At 31.1% G+C, this 24,925-nt stretch overlaps 1 protein-coding gene across 1 annotated transcript; it reads right to left on the bottom strand.

Moving 5' to 3' along the window:
* Nucleotides 1-1,766: 1,766 nt before the first annotated feature.
* On the bottom strand, nucleotides 1,767-19,954 carry LOC144855491 (hyalin-like). Its single transcript, XM_078713381.1, has 15 exons — nucleotides 19,722-19,954; nucleotides 18,305-18,435; nucleotides 15,427-15,537; nucleotides 13,108-13,236; nucleotides 12,742-12,834; nucleotides 12,374-12,562; nucleotides 11,319-11,555; nucleotides 9,747-9,998; nucleotides 9,151-9,393; nucleotides 7,988-8,224; nucleotides 6,488-6,730; nucleotides 6,125-6,154; nucleotides 5,776-5,869; nucleotides 3,281-3,543; nucleotides 1,767-2,825 (listed from the first exon to the last, which is right to left on the bottom strand). The coding sequence occupies exons 5-14, from the start codon at nucleotides 12,788-12,790 to the stop codon at nucleotides 3,282-3,284; spliced, it is 1,836 nt and encodes a 611-aa protein (XP_078569507.1). The 5' UTR covers nucleotides 12,791-12,834; nucleotides 13,108-13,236; nucleotides 15,427-15,537; nucleotides 18,305-18,435; nucleotides 19,722-19,954; the 3' UTR covers nucleotides 1,767-2,825; nucleotide 3,281.
* Between the last annotated feature and the right edge of the window lie 4,971 nt (nucleotides 19,955-24,925).

The following is a 24,925-nucleotide window of genomic DNA, read 5'->3' on the forward strand; positions in this document are numbered from 1 at the left end:
AAAACCTCAACGATGTAATAATCTGTCCCGTAGGCCTACATTACACCAGTGGTATCCTTAGAAAATCAAAATTGTATATATCAATTTCTACTGTAAATGATTGATATTGTAACACCACAAGTCAGCCTGCTGCTTCTGATTGTAGACCTACTGTATACGATTACGATCTTTTTTTTAACATCGTACAAGAATTGTACTTTGATTCATTTTCAAATTTTCATTTACAAACTGCTAATGAGCAGCATTGAATACATTTACAATTATTATTGATTTCAATACATTCATTTAATAGTATGTAGGCCACTGGCTCAAGTACAATTTTAATACATAGGCCTATATTAAATTAGAGTAGTAGCAACAGCAGGATAAATACTTATTCATCATTCGTTTTATTATGCGAAAAGGGCAAATCTTACCAGATTATTGATTACTGTTTTTTTGTTGTTGATCATTAGTAAAATAAACTTTTATTTGTTGGTTGATAAAAATAATAAGGTTTTTGAAAAAGACTGTCGAATATCTTTGTAGTATGGACATTCTAAAACAAAATGATATTCATTTTTAACCTCGTTACATTTGCAAACTTTACAGATTCGTTTTTCCATTTCAATTTCTGTCCACCTTCCCTTTTCGTTTTCAGGATCTAAAATTCATAATCTTTACTTAGTTATTATTTGTTTAAACTTGAAGTTTTGAATATCATTATGAAAATCTTATAATTTAAAATCTATCATTGTAAAATTTCAACCTTGGAGAAAGTTTAATTTCCTCGTTAAGATTTTGTCTTTTAATATCGTTTAGATGTAATTTAATTTCTCTAATAAATATTTATGATCTTCTACATGCTGTGTGCCATTCAAACATATCCAAAACATATTTGAAAAAAAGTAAATTCTTATCTTGCACCGCCCAACATTCTTCGTTTCTCTCAACCTTTTTAATCTGAAACTCATCATTTTGATATTACTTTACAATGTTTAAAATATACATGCCGTTTCAAAGACAATTCCGGCATGCAAGAAGTAACGTGGAACATGATGCAACAGATATGCTAAATTGATTTAGAAATTGTTTCATGAAACTGAAACATTTTAGGCCTATGATGTAGAACTTAAGCCTAAAGCTAAGCAGTCTTGAGGGGCTATTAGGCCTACTTTATCCGGTGTAGTCTACGTCACGCGAATAAGATGAAGAAGCATCTTAAATCTTTAATTGAAGACCTGGAAAATCGTAGCACAGTCGACATTGTATTTGTTATTTCTTATTTTGTTCGATATTTATGGTATCATTTATCCTAAATTACTCTTATGCCAGTGTCGATTTAGTCGATTTATTTCCATAATTATAATTATTGACAATTTATTACTTATTTTATATTCAATATATATTTTTTTATCCATAAATTGCTAGAAATAATCATCAATCATCTTCAGTGAAACATTCACGTTTTCTTTACAAAATTGCACTTCACAGGACAGGAAGTAGTGTTGGCAAATCAAATAATTCATACACCTTTACATATCAATTTACTTAACAATGATTTAAAATATATTTTTATGGAAGCAAATTCTGTAAAAATATAGTAATATAAAACATCGTTTTTCTGACTATTGCATTTATTAATGTCAACACACTGTATCTAGTAACTTGATATCATTATCTAAACTCTACTCCAACTTTGAACACTTCATCTAAGTATATATTATGCCTGAAATGTGAAACTAAATCATTTATTTCCTCACTCAAAAATCAAAAACAATTTGCTACATCAAGATTGGTCAGTATTATATTATAGCATTGACAAGGATCTTGTGCTTAAAAAAAAACTGCCGCATTTACATGTAACTATTTAAACATTTCAGAATGATTTACCTGATTGTGTTATCCTGTATAAAGATGTTAATAAATAAATAAATAAAAAATGTTTTTTATAAACACTAAATTTTATTTACAGCTACATTGGTTGCCAGTAGAGAAGAGAATAATATACAAGATACTATTAAAACACTACATTATATCATGGATTAAGGAATATTCCTTAATCCATGCTCAAACCTAATGTTACAATTTAGTATATTAGGGTTCTGGTACATAGCATATGTGTCTAACTAAGCTCTTTGTTATAATTTCTTAACTTTGTTTACAGTTTAAATTCTTTAAGCATGTAACACTTCTTTTTTTCCTCACAAAATTAAGAGTATACAGCTCACTATTAGGTCGGTAAACACTAACTCAAATTTGAGCACGCGACTGAAGCCATGTATATGGGCCTTGTTCTAATATGGCTCTAAACTGATTCTCTCTTTATCTGTGTATTATTACAATTTAACCTTCAATTCAGCTAAACATATCTCAATAATACTTTCCATTTTAATACAGCTTAATTTTAATTATTTAAAGTTAATATTTTATATTATAGAAAAATATTCCTAATAATTATTTTAGTAAGAATCTTTTGTTTTTCTAGCGCACAATATGTGCCTTTTCTAGCACTTTTAAATATGTAAAATTCTATGTATCTTTTCTTGATAATTTCTCAGTTATTTAATTTTTCATTTTCCTTCTTTTGACTTTATAATGAAATCAAACAATCATTGTTTACCATATCAATAATAAACTAATTCACTTAGAATGTAAGCAATTACCTTGTCTAAATGATGTATTACTTATTGTGTCCAAGGACTAACATTACAAATATTCTTCGTTTAGAATGTAATTATTTAAAATGTGTGATAAAAATCTTCTTTAGATGGGCATGAGCAACTTCCAATCTTCTTTAGATGGGCATGAGCAACTTCCAATCTTCTTTAGATGGGCATGAGCAACTTCCATAGCGAAAACAAATTGAAAATTATTAAAACATATATATATATATATCGTTTCAAAATAATTAAAATTTCAGTATATCACCGGGCAGTTTAGAATTGTGTTTATACATCAAAACTGCTATAAAGAAAGCAAAATATATTCCTTGCTGCCGAATTCTGACATAAAAACTACGTCAGCCAAATTCCAAACATTTTAATTCAGATCCGACTAATATATCAAGAAGTATATATATACTGTACTTGATTATTTGATTTATATGATAAAAAGAACAAGACTACAAAAGTGCAGTTTGATAGCAAAGTGAATTTCAACAAAGATGTTTGCATTTATAGTATTGTAAGGTAACTTTTTAATATAATATAATATATTATAATAATTGTTTGAATTGGTGCTAAAATAATAAATATTTGTTATTACTGTGTTATTATTATTATTGAGTACTTGTGGATACCTTAAGTGTTCAAACTTTCATAAATAGAACTCTGCAATTCAGAATAAGTATTTCTGGTGGGCGTCATGTAGTAGCTTTCATATTCTGTATCCACTTGTTTGCTTGTTGTTGGCATGGTAACATTCTCATTGGTAATGCCAGTGGATGGCAAGTAGCTCTCATATTCTGTATCCACTTGTTTGCTTGTTGTTGGCATATTTACATAATACGCAGTCATGTTCATCGCAGAAATGTTTTGTTTGTTCTTTTGGGAGTAATACAGCCTATGAAAAAATGTATAACTATTTTTAAAGAATGTATCCATGTTTAAAGTGTTGCTTTCAAAGAAAGAATTTAATGATTATTTCAGCTTGCTAAGTTTGCTATACTTGCTATAATGTGATACATCATTTTAAGACACTTTCGCTGTAAGTTTTTACGTTATTTAAAAACAATGCATATAAATACACTAGACCTACGTTTTCTTCACTTATGTAAAAATAAATAACATAAGGACCTATTAAAACCTTTAAACAGTTAAGAATGTGAAAAATAAATGGATTCTAATAATTTTAGCGGCCCACTATTAATCCCAACATGCATCACGTACAGATTGATATTCTCATATTGTGATGTGATGCACCCACTTCGACCGATCAATCACGTGAAAGGGTAAACAAATAAAAAAACTGCAACTTTTCAGCTAAAATACAATTCGTATTAACAGATTCTGCCAAAAAAGGAAAGATAATTAATTCAGCAAAGAGACAAAATCAGGCTATAGGCCTGTAGCTGGCATACGATGTTTGTAAGTTACCGCTCTTTGGGCCAGCTAGACCTACAAAACTAAGCCTAACTAAGCTAGGCCTGGAAATATCTACGAGCTACTTAGGTATAGGTAGTGCATTAATTTCCATTTTTATCATAATTAACCTTAGAACGCAAATTTAAGGCAAGAAATGACCTGGTTTAATGTTTTTAAAGTTATATAGTATATGCATATATGCATTATTTTTACAAAACGTCAAAAATTGCAGGTCTAAGTGTATAAAAAAAAATATATATAAATATTGAAGATGTATTTTCCCCCTGAAAAAATATTTTTTTACATTTTTTTTTGTTGAATATGCCATTTTAATGTAATAATTATCCACTTTGAACAAAAATTGGATGGGAAAAAAATGTATTTACCTGAAAAAACTGTAATTTAAAGGAAACAATGGTCAAATTGGCTGCCAGCCAATGGATTTTGGTGGAATTTAACCATTTATTTTGTCATTTTGTAAGTAAAAACATTATTTTTTAAACTTTTTTTTTCTATGGAAGTGATTAACTATATTAAAACTACAAAATAACGTATTCAAAGTCTGATTTAATCAATCTTCATTTTTCATGTTTTTGGGGGACAATACATCTTTAAACTATGATGCAATACAAAGTAGCTCATGTCGATGATCCTTTCAGACGGTCTAGGCTTAGTTTTGTAAGCCTGCTGGTAGTAACATACATTGCTAGCTATAGGCCTAGGCTGGCCTCATTGAATTAATTGTCTTTCTTTTTTTGGCAAAATGTGTTTATACTAGGGAAGACCCAGTATTTTGGCTGAAAAGTTACGGCTTCACGATCATTCAAAATGGGTGCATCACAAAAGCTAAAAAAATCTTAATTCACATGCAATGTATGCTGGTATTTACATTAGCATCAACTTATTTTTCACATTTTTAACCAAAAACAATCATCGCAATAATCATATATAGTTTTTTTTACATATGCAATTTGTAATCTAAAGTAGATTGAACAAAATGTAGGAAAGTGTCTTTTTAAGAAGGTCCAACTTTCTATGTTTTTCTATAATGGTGTTCACCATACAGCTTTGAAGTAAACAATGTTATATTTTTAAAAAGAACAAAAAAGCAAGTTATCTGCAATATTCCAAATGTAAAATTAAAACTATCATGAGTATTATGAACAAACATACTTATATTATTTATAATTTTAACAAAATGTATAATTGACACATGCCTATGCTCATATATTACACCTTAACAGGTAAAACAGACTAAAAATTCATTTGTATTTGAAGAAAAAAATTAGCATTTCTACATTTTAAGCAGTAATAAAAAAATATTTCTGCCCCATGACCTTTTGACACATGTTTCAACACACCCGAAGCAAATATTCCAGTGGTTCATCAGATGATTAGCAAAAGTAGAATTATTGTAAAAAAGGTTTGAAAGAAGCAGATGAAAAGGAAAATTATGCATGAAGGCATTTTGCTAAAAATAACAAAATTGAGACATAATCAGACTGCTGTTAAAATTGATAAAATATGCATATTTGTATATTCAGCAGACAGCAACAATCCATAAAATAAAATTGATAATATGAGAAAAATATTTTCTGTCTTTTTTTTTTATTTTTTTGTAAAAAAGAAAACTAAAATTAAAGTTTTATTATCAATTAATATATAATTAAATTAATTAATCAAAGCAAATAGTATCAAATTTAAACAAGACCTGCAATAAATGACAAAAGCTGGAAATGTCACCAATATGATGATAGCAAGAATTATTATTAATGCTATCAGGTAAACAGGTACAGATGAACTGTCTTGGTAAATGAAAAAGAAAGTGTAATTATTCATTGTTCAAAATTTGAAATACCAACAATTCTCTTACACATTTTCTACTGTATTTTGACTTGCACCACATCTAATATTGTCACAGATCATAAAAATACATAATAAATAAACATAAATATAACAAATAAATATATAAATACATTTTCAAAATACATACAAATATTAATAATTATGAAAATTAATGAGTATAAATAATAGTTATGAAAGAATAAATATATGATTACCTGGACAGGTCAATATGTGGTCACCAGTATCTGCAATATAAAAGACATAAATATTGACACAAATGCTGTGATGGAAAATGAAGTTATGGGTAAAAGGTAATCATGTTATTTTATTTAACCTGCCTTGCATAATTAACACTCCACAATAACCCAAGTTTATAAATTAAAGATTGTGAGGGACTCTATCAAATGCTTCGTATAGACAACTTCACATTAAAATCCTAATTGTTCCTATGAACATAGGAATGGAAAAAATATGTAAGTTCCCTGTATTACCAGCAGTATATAGTGAAGAACAAATAACATCATTTTAATCAGAATTAAATGATGAAGGTAGAGAACAAATAGGTTTAAGTGACTTACTATTTATAACAATCGACACTGTAAATACACAGCTTCCTGTGTAACCAGCAGTATCCATAGCAGAACAAGTAACATTAGTTGAACCAATATTAAATGATGAACCAGAAGGTGGATTACAGGTAGCTGACAGACCAGTATCAACATTGTCACTGACAGAGGGGTCATTCCAGGTCACTATAGTTTGGTCAGTGTATGTATCTTCATCAATGTTACCTGGACAATTAACAATGGGGGCATTGATATCTGGAAAAAAAACAAAAGTTTTAAAATACAGAACAAAACAAACAAAATAAAAACAATGCTCATTTTGGAATATTCGTGGTATATTGAGCAGTCGGATTTCTGCAAGAGATATTTTTTTTATACACCTACAATGATGTGTCACTGCCAATAAGTTAGAATGTTGGCGAGGTAAAATAAAAATATTATTTATATACAAATATTACTGTAATAAAATTGCTGTCTTAAATCCTATTAAAATCGGGTTTGTCGTAGGAAAATCTGCGACTAGAACCTCATACTTGCTCTCAGCAGAACACACAACAGAAAATAAACACGAGCAAAACCATTTAAAGCACAACCACCACAATGGCATATCCACCAGCAGCTAACAGCCTATCTACCAGTAAGCACAACCACCAGCTAACGGCGTTTGTCAGCAATATGATCGTAGCCTACTTTTCAATATATTTTTCCCCGATGAACTTCCGCTATGGTAATAACTAATACATTCTAATAACTGTAATCAATTAATGCAAATTAATTATTATTATTAATTAATGACTTTAAAAAGTTAGACAAAAAAATATGAAGCTGCTGCTATAAATAAATTGAGTAAAACATTAAATTGTATTATTTAATGCTAATTAATAAGTCAGCAGTTAAAAGCACAATTTCCAAAATTCGTTTTCATTTATCCACTACACTCTACAATACTATAGTGTTGTTTAAACCACACTCCAAAATAAAACAAAGAAAATAATAATATGAAATTTGCAGAAAGCACCAAACTTTGCTCTGCTACCGGTATAACCCTGTTAATTCAATTTTCAGAAAGTCCATAATTACTATGGAAATTCAGCTATTTCGGACGTACGGAAATGATACTAATAGGGTACTACACAGAAATACAAAACTATACGTAAATTATGATTTGGCCTTCAGCCGGCAAAATGCAATCATTATGGACAAATCGACGATCCCCATATGACAAGCAACTAGTCAGTTAGAAACTCATTCTGTGCATGCTCAGAAACATATCTACAAAAAAATACCTGCTGGTGTTTAAATTTTACTGTGCAGTCTGTCAATTTACAATATTCTCTTCCATCCCTGGACTTCTATAACGTTATATGGATAGTATACGATGATTTGGGTTCTAAATTTCAAATTAGTGGCAGAAAAAAATATTTAGTATGAAATTAAGGGTGTTGCCCAGACCACTGGGGCAATACCTCTAGGTCCACCCCTGATGATTATAAAGAATTATTTAAAACTTACTGACAATAGTAACTTTAAAACTACAGCTTCCTGTATTACCATCAGTATCCATAGCAGAACAAGTGACATCAGTTGAACCAGCATTAAATAATGAACCAGAAAGTGGAGCACAAGTAGTTGACAAACCAATACCAGAATTGTCGGTTACTGAGGGGTCATCCCAGGTCACCATATTTTCGCCAGAGGCTGAAATTCTAAATTGGTCATCGGGACATACAATAGTTAGATTCTCATTTTCTAGAAAAGAAAAAAACAGTGTAGTATAACGTGAAACTGTTCATATGGACATAGTTATGTTGCATATAGGTTTAATGTCAGAACTAGTCACTTTTCAAGGTTTAGCATTGTGATTTGGATACAATAGATTGTTTTAAGGACAACTTTACCGAGAACCATATTTTGACAATGTATTAGGGATGTACATATGATTTCAGAACAATTTCGAGATTTACGATATCACAACGCGCGCTCGTCGTGCAGCCGTCGCCGTAAATTGCTGTGACGTCAAGTGTGCTTAGCAAAATCTACCAAAATGTTTAGTCTGTTATTTGAAAAAACAACAACAACAAAAGCAATTCAACATTTATATTTTTTACGATTTATTTAAAAAGTGCGTTTACTAGAAACGTTCACACTTTGCAAGACTTGTCTTTTGACACAGCACGTAAAAAACATAGAAAGAACAACTTTGTACTGAATTTCTTTTGTCATACTTTTCGTTATGAATTCAATTTTATTCAAAATAATGACACACAATTTTAAATTTGTTGGCTCAAAAATGCTTAATTTAATGCAAATTTGTGTAAAGATATGCCTTTTAAATCTTTTATAGCTCCTCCGGATGAGAATGTTGATGCCTAATTTTTTATGGATGCCATTGATCAGTTGCAGATATGAATTAATGTAAGTGCGGATAACCAATGATCCTTGACAATCACAAGGCATGTCTGCCAAGTGTAGATAACCCTCTATATCCAGCAAATTGTGGTTTCAATGTCTGTTAGACCGTACATAAATATACATCAAAATATATCAACGACACTATTTTTAATATACGGTACATGTGTTTTTTAGTACTTAGAAATGAAAGTAGGCCTGTTCAGTATAGTATTATTGTACTGTAAGTACTAATAATTCATTAAAATAACAAAGTATGTACTTACGATTGACAGTAACTGTAAATGCACAGATATCTACATTACCAGCACTATTCATAGCATAACAGCTAACATCAGTTGAACCAAGATTGAAATGTGAACCAGAAGATGGAGTACAAGTAGCTGACATAACAAGATTATCAATGTATGTTCGGACCCTGGGGTTATCCCAAGTCACTATAGCAAAATTGTCTGTGCCTGAATTTTCTATAATGTTTTTTGGGCAGATCACACGAAAGTCACCAGTATCTACAAGCACAAAAATACTCTCATGACAGTTGGGTTTTTCTATAGTACATACAATTCATGGACTAGGGGGCTGTTGAGCCGTAAAATGTGCAAAAGGTTCAATTTGTATAAACAACCACATTTGTGCAAACATGGCATGCTCAAATGTGTATATATGTAAAAATTACCCACTAATGTACAAACATTAATTGCACCAATGAGCAACAATCACAATAAATATTTTACTTGTTTTGAATTTTTCATTTCAAATAGTTGCATTATAAAAAATATTGAAGCCAAACTTAAATAAACAATTATTTGTAGTTTACATTATATTATATAACTTGCAGTTTAAAGACAGTATTTTTACTTACAAATTACATTAACTGTATATGTACAGCTTCCTGTATTACCAGCACTATCAGTCGCATAACAAGTAACATCAGTTGAACCAACATCAATCAGAGAACCAGAAGGTGGATAACAAGTAGCTGACAGACCAGTATCAATATTGTCAGTTACTGGGAGGTTGTCATTCCAATAAATCCATTCCCTTGAGTATAAAAAGCTTCCGTGGTATGACAACATTTTATCTGTTGGGCATGTAACACTAGGTCTCTCATTATCTGTGAAAAAAAAGTACATGGGACAGTAATATTCAAACATTTTTTTCTTGCTTTTTATTCAGTCTATAATTTTGTTCATTAACAACACATCATAATAGTTATTCTCACACTACAATATCTGCAATCAAAATACTGTATACAAAATAGCATCAACATAATATGGACTATATACAAAGAAATGATCCAACAATAAGAAAACAATACATATATTTCAATATTAAAAAAATGACATGTGTTAGTTTATGCATGGACCTATATGTCTATGGATTCTGCAAGCGCAGTGGGCCTACTATAGCTTTTTTTTATTGTCTAAAACATTTTGAAAATATTAAGTAGGTCAAGTGTTATAACATTCGTAAAAGCTAGTAACTTATTTGCAGTAGAGGGCGTAGATGCAAAAAAAGGTTTGTGGAACTAAGGTGGCAATGGTAAACTAGGTCAAGGGTCATCGATCCATACCAAAATATTAAGTAGGTCAAGTTAGTTACTTATTCGCCGTAGAGGGCGTAGATGCAAAAAAGCTTGCAGAACTAGAGTCGCAAATGTAGGTCAAGGGTCATCGATCCATCCCAAAATATTTTGAACAAATTAAGTATGTCAAGTGTTATAACATTCATAAAAAATGCAAAAATGTTATTGAACTTTGACAGGAAGAAGTAGAGGAGGTCAAGGCTAACATGTTGATGCAATAACAACTCAATTAGATTTATGACGTATTAAAATCCTTTTTAAATATTTGAATAAGAAACTAGGAGTAGTAACCAACTTCACAGACATACAAAACATACCCATGTATAATGATTGCTCTAGTGACATGTATCCGTCAATGATAGAATTAGAAAAAAAATATGTTGCTGAACAGTCCATAAAAATCAGACAATGGAGAGTTTATTTTATTAAGACCGTAGTTTTGAGTATTTCAGAAAAATATCAAAATAGGTAATTTTTAAAATTAAAATGTTGTATTGATCATGTAAACTAGTAAATCTAAAAATTTAAGTTTTATATAATCTAAATAGAATATTAAAATAATTTTGATCATGCATGTTTTTTCCGTGTGCAGTGGTGTGCAATGCAATAATTTTACTTTTAATATATGGTTAGGCTGCAGCTTTGTTTTGTAATCTAAATAGAAGATTTTGTATAAATTATTATAGTAGTGCATGGTGATTGACTAGTTCCAATCGCCCTCTTTTGAAAGTAGACCCAGAACATAAACAGCTTAATGGCGCATGTGGTTATTTTGTGCAGATGTCTACTTGATGGGAGCAAGAGACATTGAACCTTGCAAGTTCTTCTATCTGTACTCCATGACCATACCTTCTACATTACATTGTATGGTAAATGTACATTCACCAGTATTAGCATCACTATCCGTTGCAGTACATGTTACAGTTGTGGGACCAACAGGAAATGAAGAACCAGATGGTGGCATACAAGTAGCATTCAGGCCAACATCAGTGTCATCAATTACTGCAGGTAGATTCCAGGTTACATTAGAGGGTGTACCAACAATGCTAATGTCACTAGGACAAGTGACAAGTGGTATTAAAGCAACTAGAAAAAAAACAATTAAATATTTACACAAAATGCAAATTGTATCACTAAAGCTTGGTTCCCACTAGGACGCAACGTAAGCGCAACGTACGTAATTTGACCAATCACAACAAAAAAAGATCTACATCATGTCCTGATTGGTAACAGTCCTTGCGTTGAACCAAGCTTTAATATAAGTGTTATGTTCATTTAAAATAAGTAAGTACTACATCATATCAGGCAAATTTTGTAATTGTAGCTATAATTGAATAATAAACACTCTTTTAACTTTATGGATTGGTGGATAGATGGGTAAGAAACACACTTGTGAGGCAGTTGAGCTTAAATCTAAAAAGATACCAGATACAGATCACTGTATATCACTACAGTTTTAGGAAGGCAATCCATTACTTAAAGTTGCAAAGAAAAAGATTACTAAATAATTATTTGATTATCTAGATTATAGTCGTTGGAATAACACTGATGCCGATACGATGGCTGAGAAAATGTTGCAGTATCATCCTGTAGGAGTTAATAAATGAGGAACTTTAATAATCATTTAGTCATACAGTTAATAAGAATTATTATATGGAACTATAACAATTTTTGCATCATTTGTATTATTCATTAAATGTAATATATATTAATGTATTGTTTTTGATTACTAAAAACTGTGAAATATTACTATCTATATTTATAAGAATACTAACTCTTTCTCTCACTTAAGAATCTTCTATAGATTTGTAATGTTTTTTTTTGTTTTGATCATGGGATTATTGGGATTTTAACAATAAACCTTCCATTAACATATTTTTTTTAATTAATAGAAACTTATTTACTTCCATAGACTTGCACTTCACACACAGTGATCTCATTACTGCTCTTTTGAAAAAGAAAAATGAATTGTCCACTTTTATTACAATTTACTCGGTGGTAAGTACTTGCAGAATCGATGGATCCACATTTGCTACTGGCATCTAAAGACTCTTTACTGACAACAGCGTAGATCTCAGTGCCAAAATTAGGTACTAAAAAATAATTGTACATTGTTAATTGTATAATATACAAATAATTAATGTTTAGAGTGCAATAATACAAATAACTTCATGAGGTGAAAGATGAAATGAATATGTCACCAGCCTTGCATAAAATGCTCAAAATATAAAATATCATCAGAAAATGAATGTGGTTTGATTGAGCACTATACCTTCATATCCATGTGGTGTATATACTCGAACATATTCAATAGTGAACATAGTCCCTAAATCAACATACCAATACGCATTCTGATTTCCTGAAACTTGATATTAAATAATAGATTAATAAAAACAATTTGTTGTTTTCATTTTTATAGAAAACAAATACAGTACAGATATTCTTCTTATCTACTTCAACAATAATTTTAGGAACGCCTTTAAAGTTACAAAGTTAGGAATCATAGATTTGGTTAATTAGACATAGTGATATTATTTATTTTTATGAAAGTTGAATTTAATAACATTAGTGTTTATCATCAAAGAGCAAGCAATCTATACCCATGCGCCTGTACTGGTCAGTACAGTACAGTACTTACCAACTGTACGGGAACATGAACCAATGTTGAAATCTCTAATAGAGAGACCATCAACAGCTAAACTAGCATCATATGATATACCATCAGAGGAATAAGTTGAAGTCTGGTAAGCAGTCTTGCCTTGTGAGACTATATGCAATAGAAACAAAATACACTAAAAGAAGTTTACAAACACGGTTATTGATATTTTAAATTGCACAATTTGTTTGAATATTGCTGTCATTTTATATCTTTTGATCAGCAGTGTTAAGACTTATGTTTTGTGAGTTGAAAAGTAATAACATTTTAAAGGCATCCAAAAGTCAATTTGAAATTTACATCACAGATATCGATATGTCAAGTGCATTAGATACCATCAACCGTACTTCTCAATGTTCTCAATAACATTGTGGAGGAGGATGAACTTTGCATCATTATATTTCTGTTCTCCAATCAACGGAGTCAGCAAGAACTCAACAGCAACATTGGAGCACCGCAGGGGGACAGCTTGAGTCCTGTTCTTTTTACTTTATACCTCGAAAATGCGGAATCAGGGGCCTAACTTCACAGACTCCAACTTCACCATACCACTTAAAGTATCCTAAGCGGATGATGTCGACTTCATTTTACTAACGAGTAAAGCGGACGTAGAAGAGATAGCAAACCACCTTAAATTATTCTAAATTTTAGTAAACTATAAAACAGAACAAACAACCATAAAAACATGATTCATCCGCAAAAGAAAGCTGGTGAAAAACAAAAAACTAGGATCATTACTAGGAGACTTGGAGGATATATCTAGACGGAAGCAACTAGCAACTAGATTGAATTCATCACTATGACGAATTATAGGTTATATGCATTGATTTAAATAAAGATAATTTATTTTTAAAAGATATATTGATTGATTGATTTTCTCAGAATCTTTAATTATTTATAATATATGATAGGATATTGCTGACGCAAATACAATAGCCAGTATCATAATCCGATCTAAGATCTCTCTGCGTATGTCATAAACCACATTTATTATATAATAATAAAGACATAAGATACAGTACTTTTGATCTGGATTTCATTATAAATCATGTGTATAATCTATACACTAAGAAATAAAATTGAACAAACAATACGGATAACAAAAAAATCTTATTTCATTTCGTTTCCCAAGGTGAGACTCGATCTCGGTACCTTGAATGTCATAGACACGAGCACAGACCACATAGCCATACACAACTAAACTAAAAGGTGTGGATAGATTCCTCCGTGTATTTTACTGTGCAATTGCACAGAATAGAAAGTAATAGAGGATTCTTGTGAGGTGTATTGCCAAGGCTATAAAGTAGTATAAGTAACACATATGCAAATGAGCTTTTATACTATTGAACAATATCTGATTCTCTATTGCTATTTATAACATTTGTAAATTAATATAAAATTGTAAAACAAATGAATAGCCATCCATTACAATCTAAGACAATATTTCTAGCGCTATGGTCATTCAAAAACAAAATTGTTTTGGCCACGGGTTCTCCAACATCAAGGCTATAAAGTAGTATAAGTAACACATATGCAAATGAGCTTTTATACTATTGAACAATATCTGATTCTCTATTGCTATTTATAACATTTGTAAATTAATATAAAATTGTAAAACAAATGAATAGCCATCCATTACAATCCAAGACAATATTTCTAGCGCTATGGTCATTCAAAAACAAAATTGTTTTGGCCACGGGTTCTCCAACATCAGGTCAGGTTATCATCAGGTTAACACTTTGTTTTTATGAGTGAAAGAATGATCCAAATTTAAAAGGATTTATTGTAACGTTTGCCACTCATTTGCATATTTAAATGATATTCTCTTTCTAATCTTGAAAAAGCTCTTTTTTTTCATGATAGCGATAGAGATATTTAAAAAAATTCACTTATTTTAATATGATGGAAAGCTCATTTGCATATTTAAAATATGAATAAAATGTATAATTTGCATATAGCCAAACACCAATTGCCTTTAATGTTCTTTTTTTAAAACTTTACTGTACAGAGAGTGAATAGCCTAATCAAAAATTGAAAGAAGATCAGTTGATTAAAAATGTTCATCTGGTCTTGGATATCCATGAGTTAGTAGCAGGTTTTTTTGAAAAACCAAAAATTAGCGAAACTAACCTGCTGACAGTTTATTCAGAAGAAGAAATGAAAAATGTCATTAAAAAGATTGACCTCTAGAGGACCAATTCTGTCTACTGACAGGGTCATAATAGTTATGCTAACCTCATGGATATCCAAAATCAGATGAACTCAAACTCAAACGATTAAAACATTGAAATGGTTTTGTACCTTGATACTCGCATCTGTCACCTTTGCATCCACTTCTGTAGGAACACGTAAATGTATTTTCATCAGAAACACAGCTTCCACCGTTTAGACAAGGATTTGGGAAACACGGTTCTAGTTTTAGTTGGAAACCAACATTACAAAAACACAATGATAACAAAATGAATTAGAAATTGATTTTGCGTATTTTTTTTTTTTAAATTTGTGTGCGTGTGTAATTTATTGAGTAACATGCAATTTCGATTTGCCAGAAAGTAAACTGTGTTATGAATTATAAGTTATTATAAGTTTTAATAAAAAAATTTTTTTGGCTTTTTATTTATGATCATGTAAAGAAATAAGAATCAATTTTTTGAAGAAAAAAAGAGACTTGATCCCAGTTTCCTTTTTTAAATCATTATTATATTAGTCTGTTTCTGCTGAAATTAGAAAAAAAAATCAAGAAACTGGTTTTAGTTATTTGTTATAACAAAGACTATTTTGCAGCTTATTTTTTACTCAAAATAATGTCATCATTACATTATTATCCATAGAGAAGCAAGTCAAATGTTCGTGCCAGTCAAATTGAGACAACAATGAATTATGTTGCAGCCAAAAATTGTTTAAAACCTTTTACAAATTAGACCTCAATATCAGGTGGGGTTTTAAAACCGTTTTTTTTTCAGTCATAATAACCATTTTTTTTAGTAGGGCAAAAAGTTATATACACAATAATTGAAAATACCAGATGGTACGCTGGCTTCGCTTGCGTACCATCTAGTTCGTGCCCACAGATGGTTATCGAATACACAGTGTAGAGTTCGTAATTTCTAAAAACTATAGAGCGCCACCAACGGAATCAATCGCAAGTATGATACAAACAGGACAAACTTGGTTGAGAGAAACAAAATATAACTTTAATCCTGATTATCTTGCTCTTAACATGCATACAATGTCGCTGTGACATCGTATAGAGAGGGATTCACTAAATATGAGAAAACGATAATTAAACATCAATCAATGAAAATTTTGGCAGCACCCGTGCTTTAGCAACATCAACAAATTAACAATTCTAAGTCCTTTATCAGTACAATATAAGTATAGCAAATTCCTTATACAGTATTATTATTCAAACAACATACAGTAATCAAATGGACCCGTCTCAACTAGGCCCTAATCTCTGCACTAGCAAAAACACAGTACTGTATACAACAGTAACACGCCATCATTCATAGGCTGTATTTTAGGACTATTAGCTAGGCTTAAAAAATTCAACTAATAACATTAACATTCTAGAACAAGATAATATAATTATAACTCCAAAGCTCACTGAAGTTTTGTGGCTCAATAGAAAACTTTACGAATCTACAATTTCTAAATAAATCTTTAAAAAACTTGAAACTAAAGGGCAAGGCACAACCACACTGCACACATGAAGGCCGCCATGATACTTCTCCCAGACAACCAGCCTAGCGCCCTCAATAGCTCAGTTCAATGGGAACGCTATACACAGTAATTACGTACCGCAGGAGTATAATAGTTATTGTCGTTTACCGAAACGAATAAATAGACACGATGATTTATGTAGTCAACTAAAATTAGCACCCTGGGAATTACTTCCGAAGAGAAACTTGTCACAAAATGAATCCAAATTTTTATTTGGACTCATTTAAACAAACCCAATTTGTGTTTTGTGTGTAACATTAGGGTTGAGGGATGGGGAAGAGGATATGGGTACAAAGAAGAACAAATTTTTAAATATATTCTTTATCTACTCAGTATCAAAATATGTTTTTCATGTTTTATAGGCCTATAAATAATATACCACACATTTGCGATTAATACTTTGTTAAAACTGTCACTGTCATAGTCGATTGAAATAGCATAGTACATGTAACGATACACCACTACAACATTTATATTTTTTGTAATTATTAATTAATATAAACGTTGAGAAGCAACTGTCAGTAATAAAGTTTATTTGTATATTGTGCGTTTATATATATAACAGTAGGGCCTAATCACACTCACAGTAATACGTTTATTTGTACATGTGTTTATATATCTAACAGTACCCACACTGACAGTAAATTCAAATGGCGACCAAACATGGTAAAATACGTATTTACAGTCAAGTATTGCAATACTATATCTTTTAGGTTAATTCCCCAAGGGACAATAAATTTACCTACAGCTGGTGATGCTTGTGTTAAACCAAAGAGTTATATTGGAATGTTTAATTCATCGGAAATCAATATATTTATATAAACGTATATTAAATCTATCAAAATAGTAGTTTTTTTAAGAAAATCGGTCTGTCTTCAACATTATAATGCTGTACTCGAGCTGCTCAACCAGTTTTCAGCTATTAAAAACAATTATCGTAGGAGGAGATAGGAAAATGCGAAGCATCCTCGTATTATTGTGTGCGGGTATTTTTCAAGATAGACATCCATTAGACAGTATACCATGATCGAAAAACACCCTATTTGGGGCAAATCGTTGAACCTAAATTCGTTTTAATTGTCAATAACTAATTATTTTACTCAATTTAATTAGTAAACAGGGTTACATCAGGTTGTTAAAATCAGTAACGAAAGTACGAACCAACTTTATATACTATCGAGTAAATATTCTAGAAGTAACGCGCGATTTACCAAATTTTTCCATTACATAAATTTATATATAGATACTACTCATAATATTATAATATAAACAAGCTAGTATAACAGCCTGCATTCTACCAAACTTAGTCAAATTAGGTCAACAAATTATTGAAAGGCAGAGATGTGGACAAAATGATATATTACAGAATCTTTCATTTCTACAGTAATACTTAAGTTTAAAAAAAATTTGAACTATAAAATAGCTACATTTTTGGAAATTATTTTAATAAACTTACCAAATATGGTTTGGAATCCTACATATGAAGCCTTAAAACCTTCTTCTGCTGCACTTGAATCTGTGTGGAAGATCACAGTAATCACATTTCCCAAACTAGTGTATGGAGGTGGAGGGGTTGTGCCACAGAACCTAAATTTAGATAGTTAAAATATAAGGGAAGATAATAAAAAGTTAATTTTGCCATTTACACAAAAGAATTTCTGAAGTTGGTTCTAAATTCAATTAAAGGGACAGTCACACTGTTTTAATATGTTGTAACTGTCTACTTGAGTTGTTATTGCATTAACATGTTAGCCTTGACCTCCTCTACTTCTTCCGGTCAAAGTTCAATAACATTTTATGCATTTACCCCCTCTACAGCGAACAGAGGGTGTAGAATGCAAACTAGTTTGCAGAACTAGGGTGGCAAATGGTAAAGTAGGCCAAAGGTCATCGTTCCATACCAAAATATTTTGAAAAAAATAAGTAGAACAGGTAGCAAGTCCCACATGTCTCGAAGTGCCCCCGTTTGGTTTGTATATAAGTGACCCCGGGCTACTTCATCAACATTTAGTCAAATAGTGTAGTAGTCACCTGCATCAATTACCAGCTCTTATACACATACATTCGTATATGGAACACTACTCAATTAATCATAATATACATCCCCCACGTCTACAATTCAATTCAATTCTTTATTATTACATCAATTAACATTCTAACAATGTTGGCATTGTTTAAGTTCCGTAATAGACCAAACCTTCATATACAATAATATCAATGTCGTGCTTGAGGTAAGACGGTGTACCTCGCCTCGCTTCCTATTCGTTAACCATTAAGCGTTTGCAGCATTACATCTAATAAGGCTAAGCCCAATTCAACAGCGGTACAAAGCTTAAATTTACTGCAGGGAACTTATGTCAACACAGTTGAGATGTGTTGAGTTCCGTGTCGACATATGAGCCAAACAAAAAGTGCCAAAATATCTTATTTTACACATTTTGAATGTATTTTCATCGATAAATGAAAAGAGTGACTAAACATACATCAAAAAGTATAATTTTACATAAGTAATTTGTATTGTTGTTGACTACAAGTTGTCAAAAGATGGACCATTTTTACTAATTTCCTATTCTATAATACAATGTCATATTCGAGTAGCTGCACTTGCAATTTTGGCTTCACTTCACAGCATTCGTTCTGCTTCACCGGGCACTTATGTGAAACTTATCGTTCAAAAGCAAAAGTATATCTTATATTTTTTAATAGAAATTTAAACCCAGAATCCCTCTTTAAATATGAATTATTATTGACAGATAAATAATGCAAAGAGCAAACTTTTAAGGCAAAAAATAAATTAGATAAAGCATAAAGAAACAGATATCGCTATCATTCTAATATTAAACTAAACACTGAATCATATACAGGTAAATTACCTTTCAGTTACTGCATTTGTAGTGTTGTCATACACCTCAACATAATCATATCTACAGTCGTATTGATCTTCCAAACTGAAAAATTCGAAAGTCAATCGTATGATATATCCATGTTCTACTGTCACTATATAGGAACAATGTACATCATGTGGGTACCGATTTCCATTTGTGGGTGAACTAAATACACCAGTCTGGTCAGTATATCTACCACCACAAGCACCTAACAGTAGCAAACAAAATATAGGTTACATACAATTGGTTAATTTGTTTCATATAACACCTAAATAGATTCCTGTCATTTAATTAGACGATTGTAGGTCACATGATAAAATCTAAGTGCCCTATTTTTACGCTCGCAAGCACAGTGATTTCCGATTTTAACCAGATGAAGCCTGCACAGCATGTCCTCTATAACAACAATGCATTGCACATTCTACAGCGACAGTGTGGTGAATTCTCAGAAACTGGTTAAAGGCCGGAACTACGCACAAATCCTCGGGTACTGTTAGGTCCAGGCCTTTACAGTTGATACATACCAATTGGTTTCAAACGGCCCATTAATCCAAGAAAAAAACTTTGTTTTGACAAGTTAGTGTGTTTGTTGCAGATAAAAACTAATCAAGTTGAGTACATTATGCTTTTACAGCATGGCGCCACCTACTACAGCAAATAAATTACCCCCCAAATTCCTATGATCTTAATGCTTATAACACCCTCTGAAGACAGGGTATCTTAACAATACACGGAAAAGTACCATCATGGACCTTGAACGGATAAAATATCAAAATAAATAGTTTTAATTATTGTTCTTTCTTCATTAAATGATATTTTATTTAAATTGATATTCTAGTTAATAATTTAAGATATAGTGATTTATTATCAATTATTTTTGTCAATCAGTAGGAATATAGTATGAAATGCTATATTAAATTATGAAGCAGACCTATTTGGGTATTAAATACATAATTGTTTTGAGGGGGATTATGATTGGATTCAATTTTCCTTCTGTAGTTCATTTAGCTTCTATATATAAATTTACGTAAGGGCAAAAAACATGCTTAACTTCACTAAATTTTTACTCAATATTATAGTAAATTGGTACATGCTTTTGGTACTGTTTACTAATTAAGTTTAGTTAAATAATTAGTTATTGTCAATTAAAACAAATTTGGGGTAAACGATTTGGCCTGAAAAGGGATGTTTTCCGACTGATAGCGCACTTATTTATGTGACCTATAAATGTCCATTCAAATGACAGGAATCTATTTAGGTGTTATATATAATTTTTTATGCACTATTAATGGTCTTACAAAAGAAAAACATAAATGTAACATCTGTAACAAAACTGACACTCCTTTGTTTAACTTGAAGGAAATAATATTGTATATTATTCTATTATCATATAAACATATGAATCATGCACACTAGAATCAGATAGCTGCTTTAGTAGGAAAACCAAATGAATCACAAGTATGGACAAACATATTAATGTAAACAAACAATAATCCATTCAAAAACAATTAAACAATTGAAAGTGAAACAAATGATCATTGAGTTAAAAAAAACGGATATTTTAGGTAGGAAGACTCATCATTTGCATTTAACAAAACAACAAATACTAAATTTTGCCAACAAAAATTTGTTTGTCATATCTATAGCATCTTTAGTGTGTAGCCAATTCTTCATTCCAACTTTAAGTATTTCCCAAAATTTGTTCTCCAGGTAATTTGAATACATACATTCAAATAGAGACAAATACTGTAATATTTGTTTTGTTATATCTTATTATAATTTGAGTAAAGGGAAAAGGGGTTTTTCTTTTTTATTCAACTTTCAATTTGGTAAGTTACACTGGCACTTCGCCATAGTTCACTTTTGAAATACAACAAATTATTTGACTAAATGGTGTATTTTTTCATTTAAACAGACCATCATGGAAACAAGTCAAGCTAGAAAGATTAATAAAACAATTGGCAAGACAGAATTTCGGATGTGACAAGATACTCTGCACACACACACATTCATACCAAAATAAAATCTCACAGAACTTAGAAAAATAGTTCTTGACTGATAGCAGTTTGGTTTTTTTTTCTAGTGACATGGATGCGATAAATTCCCAAATAAAAGAAATTTATAACAAACAAATAAAAAACGCCCCTTTCAGTGGTGAATCCAAGATTTTAAAACACACAATCAAAACCTCAGTACTGTTACTTTTTCAGAAGTTCGAAATAGCAATGATTACACCATCCACTGTAAAATTAAAATTGCTGCTACAGGCCTCTAGGGTTTGAAGCAAGAATTTGCTGTACAGTATATGGTTAAATTATAAATTTCTAGGTCCCCAGAAATTTCACTCTTACTCTTCACAAAAAAAATCTACCATTAGACCATTTTTAGTTACTTACGTCGAACCTTCAATACAAAACCATCTGTGGGAACTTACTAGATGGAACGCGAGCAAAGCGAGAATACCTTTTAATTAAAAATTACAGTGAAATGATCTACTAGAAATGTGAAATTAGTTCCTTTACTTACTTTGGGATGAGCATATGAAGCATTGCAGAGTTAATAAAATCATGATCATGAGAATCATCATGATGCATTTTTCATCAAACATAGTAGGCTACTTTATTTTCTTTACACTCAACCATAAACTGAAGTAATAAAACTTACACTGTCTGCAATCAATGTTTTTTTAGTTTCCTTGTTAAATGTTATTTCCTAGTAAAATAGCGTCCTCATATTTTTAACCCGATACATTTCCAATTCCTGGTCAATGTTTCAATACAAAGTAATTGTAATTCTGTCATATTAAAAATAAAATACAATTATATATATTTCCATTTTGTCATTCATTATCACTTTCAACAGAGCGCATCTTACTTATCTATACCCGATTTTTAAATTTTCTCGCTCAAACAATTAATCCGCATTTTTTATAAAATGTCGGTAAAATTATCTTCTATCACAAAGATCACCTCTATAATTCGTCAAAGTATGAATTAAATTCTAGTTGTTCTTTATTCTGTCAGTGTACTGATTGGGAAATGTTCTTTGGTATAAAAATGGCCGTGGTCCTATAGAATATAAAACATAAAAATTCCTCAAATGTTAATTACAATAGAATTACAAATTGTGTTGACTTTAAATCTGTTTTTTTTTTAAATTATGTTTACGTTTTGTGTTAACTTTATGATCTGTTCACATAAGGTGATTGTAAAATAATTTGCGACACCGTACCATAACGTTGTTGTTCCGGTATATACGATTGGAATCTGGTTATGCCTTTTTAGTAGGAACACAGTCAACTTTTGTTGGAATACGCATGCAAGTTACTTTGGTATGATGATAAAAATTAATCTGTTTTAGAGATAGAATATTTAGAAATAATATTTTACCCTTATCTGGGCTATCACTATTTAACTTTGACGAAAGTAAAAATATTTTTTCAATGCAGTTTATCTGTCCAAATTTTTTCAAATGAATTGGTCTTTAGACAAAATTAAAAATTCATTCATGAGAGTGCCATTTCCGGCCATATTTAAAAAAAAAATTCACGTACATGCCAATGATGTGCAAAACTAGCCTATGGAAAGTACTGATGAAAATGAAAAAACAGTGTATCAACTGATATATACGAATGAAATATTATCACAAGAAATCACAAACAAGCGAACGGTGTGTAAAACTGGCCAATCAAAGTAGGCGATTGAAACATAGCCGCATCACCTCGAAAACAGGTGAAAAACCGCTGTTTGAAAAGTTGATGAACGAACTTACGAACAAGCGATTGGTTGACTATCACACAACAGCTGTTTCAACTGATGAACAGGCGAACGGTGCATAAAACAGGCAATGTATTAGAATTGGAATTCGATGAACTATAATTCAAATGCTTTGTTTGAAATTTTCATAAACTACTAGACTTGCCCCAAGTCTGTAGTTAGTTCGATGTTTGTCTGAACCTGAAATCGGACCTGAAATACAGAGATGTAAGACGCGTATAGAAATTGATTTGCAGACTGCAAACATCACATAAGAATGAATTAGGTTCACATACCGTATTAGGCTATATGGGGAGGGTCATATGTATAAGTATGGATTTTGAATCAACCAATGATTAAACGGATGTCATTTTGGCTTCAAAAACAGTACTTACGATCCAGTCGAGTAAGACTTTTAGTTGAAACTGAAACAACAATTGTTGAAATAATAAATTGTGACAGGTATTATAAAAGTGTTGCCCTTTGTTTGTGTTGTCTAGTCTGCTAGTCTGCTAGCGGCCTGCCTAGAAGTGGTGCTCGTATAGCGAACTGGCAACAAAAACGCCAGTATACATACCACCGCCGGCATTAATACCACACAGGGCCGGGCATGGTAGATCTGTCTGGGTGGGAATTAATAACAATAAGATCCCGTTTTCCTGTTCTTGGGGAAAAACGGTTTACCAGATTAGTGTACAAACGTAACATAGCGCATGCGCATCATCTTAGTTGTTTAATCTTTGATATTTCCAAAAAATGCATATTCAAATATTTTCGAGTGAGTATCCAATCGCATGCGTCTGAAACTATTAAACCAGATAATCGTATGCACCAAGAATTATTGGCAGCAACCTAAAACTTTACAGTATGCCATAAATATAGCTATTATACTAAAATACCAATATAGGCTAGTCAATCTAGCATTTTGAGTGAAACAAATTGCAAACAGAGATTTTTTTTTTTTAAATGGTTACATATGATAAGGTGATTATTTTTTGAGCATCACACCTCTGACACTCATCCCGAAGGTATGCAAATTAGCTTAAATATGCAAATTAGGGTGAAATTACAGGGTTACCATATCTTAAAAACTACTAATCGTAGAGAGTTCATTTTTGCACAGTCTGGTTCAGAATATATATATTTATATTTGCTCTAATGAGACATTTTACATAAAAATGTCCGGAAGTACCAAATTTTGACCCTTGACCCCATTTCTCAATATTTACATAAATATGTGATTAAAATGTCTGTAGAGACTATATTTTGGACTCAATGACTTGGATATTGTTTTTCAATACCCACCATAGAACTGTATTATAATTCCCAAAATCACAACTTCGTCACGCACCTCGAAAGTATGCAAATTAGTAGTACAAGTAATATTAAATATGCAAATTAGGGATTGAAATTACAGCGTTGCCATATCTCGAAAAC

The sequence above is a fragment of the Antedon bifida genome, chromosome 11, assembly GCF_963402885.1.
Source record: "Antedon bifida chromosome 11, ecAntBifi1.1, whole genome shotgun sequence".
In the NCBI taxonomy this organism is placed as follows: Eukaryota; Metazoa; Echinodermata; class Crinoidea; order Comatulida; family Antedonidae; genus Antedon; species Antedon bifida.

Excerpts from the sequence above, each read along its gene's own strand:
- LOC144855491 (XM_078713381.1), bottom strand. The coding sequence starts at position 12,790 with ATGTTCACTATTGAATATGTTCGAGTATATACACCACATGGATATGAA. Across the intron at positions 11,556-12,373 it reads TGAAGTGCAAGTCTATGGAA|TTGCTTTAATACCACTTGTC; the intron begins GTAAATAAGTTT and ends TTTTTTTTCTAG. Across the intron at positions 9,394-9,746 it reads ATATACAGTTAATGTAATTT|ATACTGGTGACTTTCGTGTG; the intron begins GTAAGTAAAAAT and ends TTGTGCTTGTAG.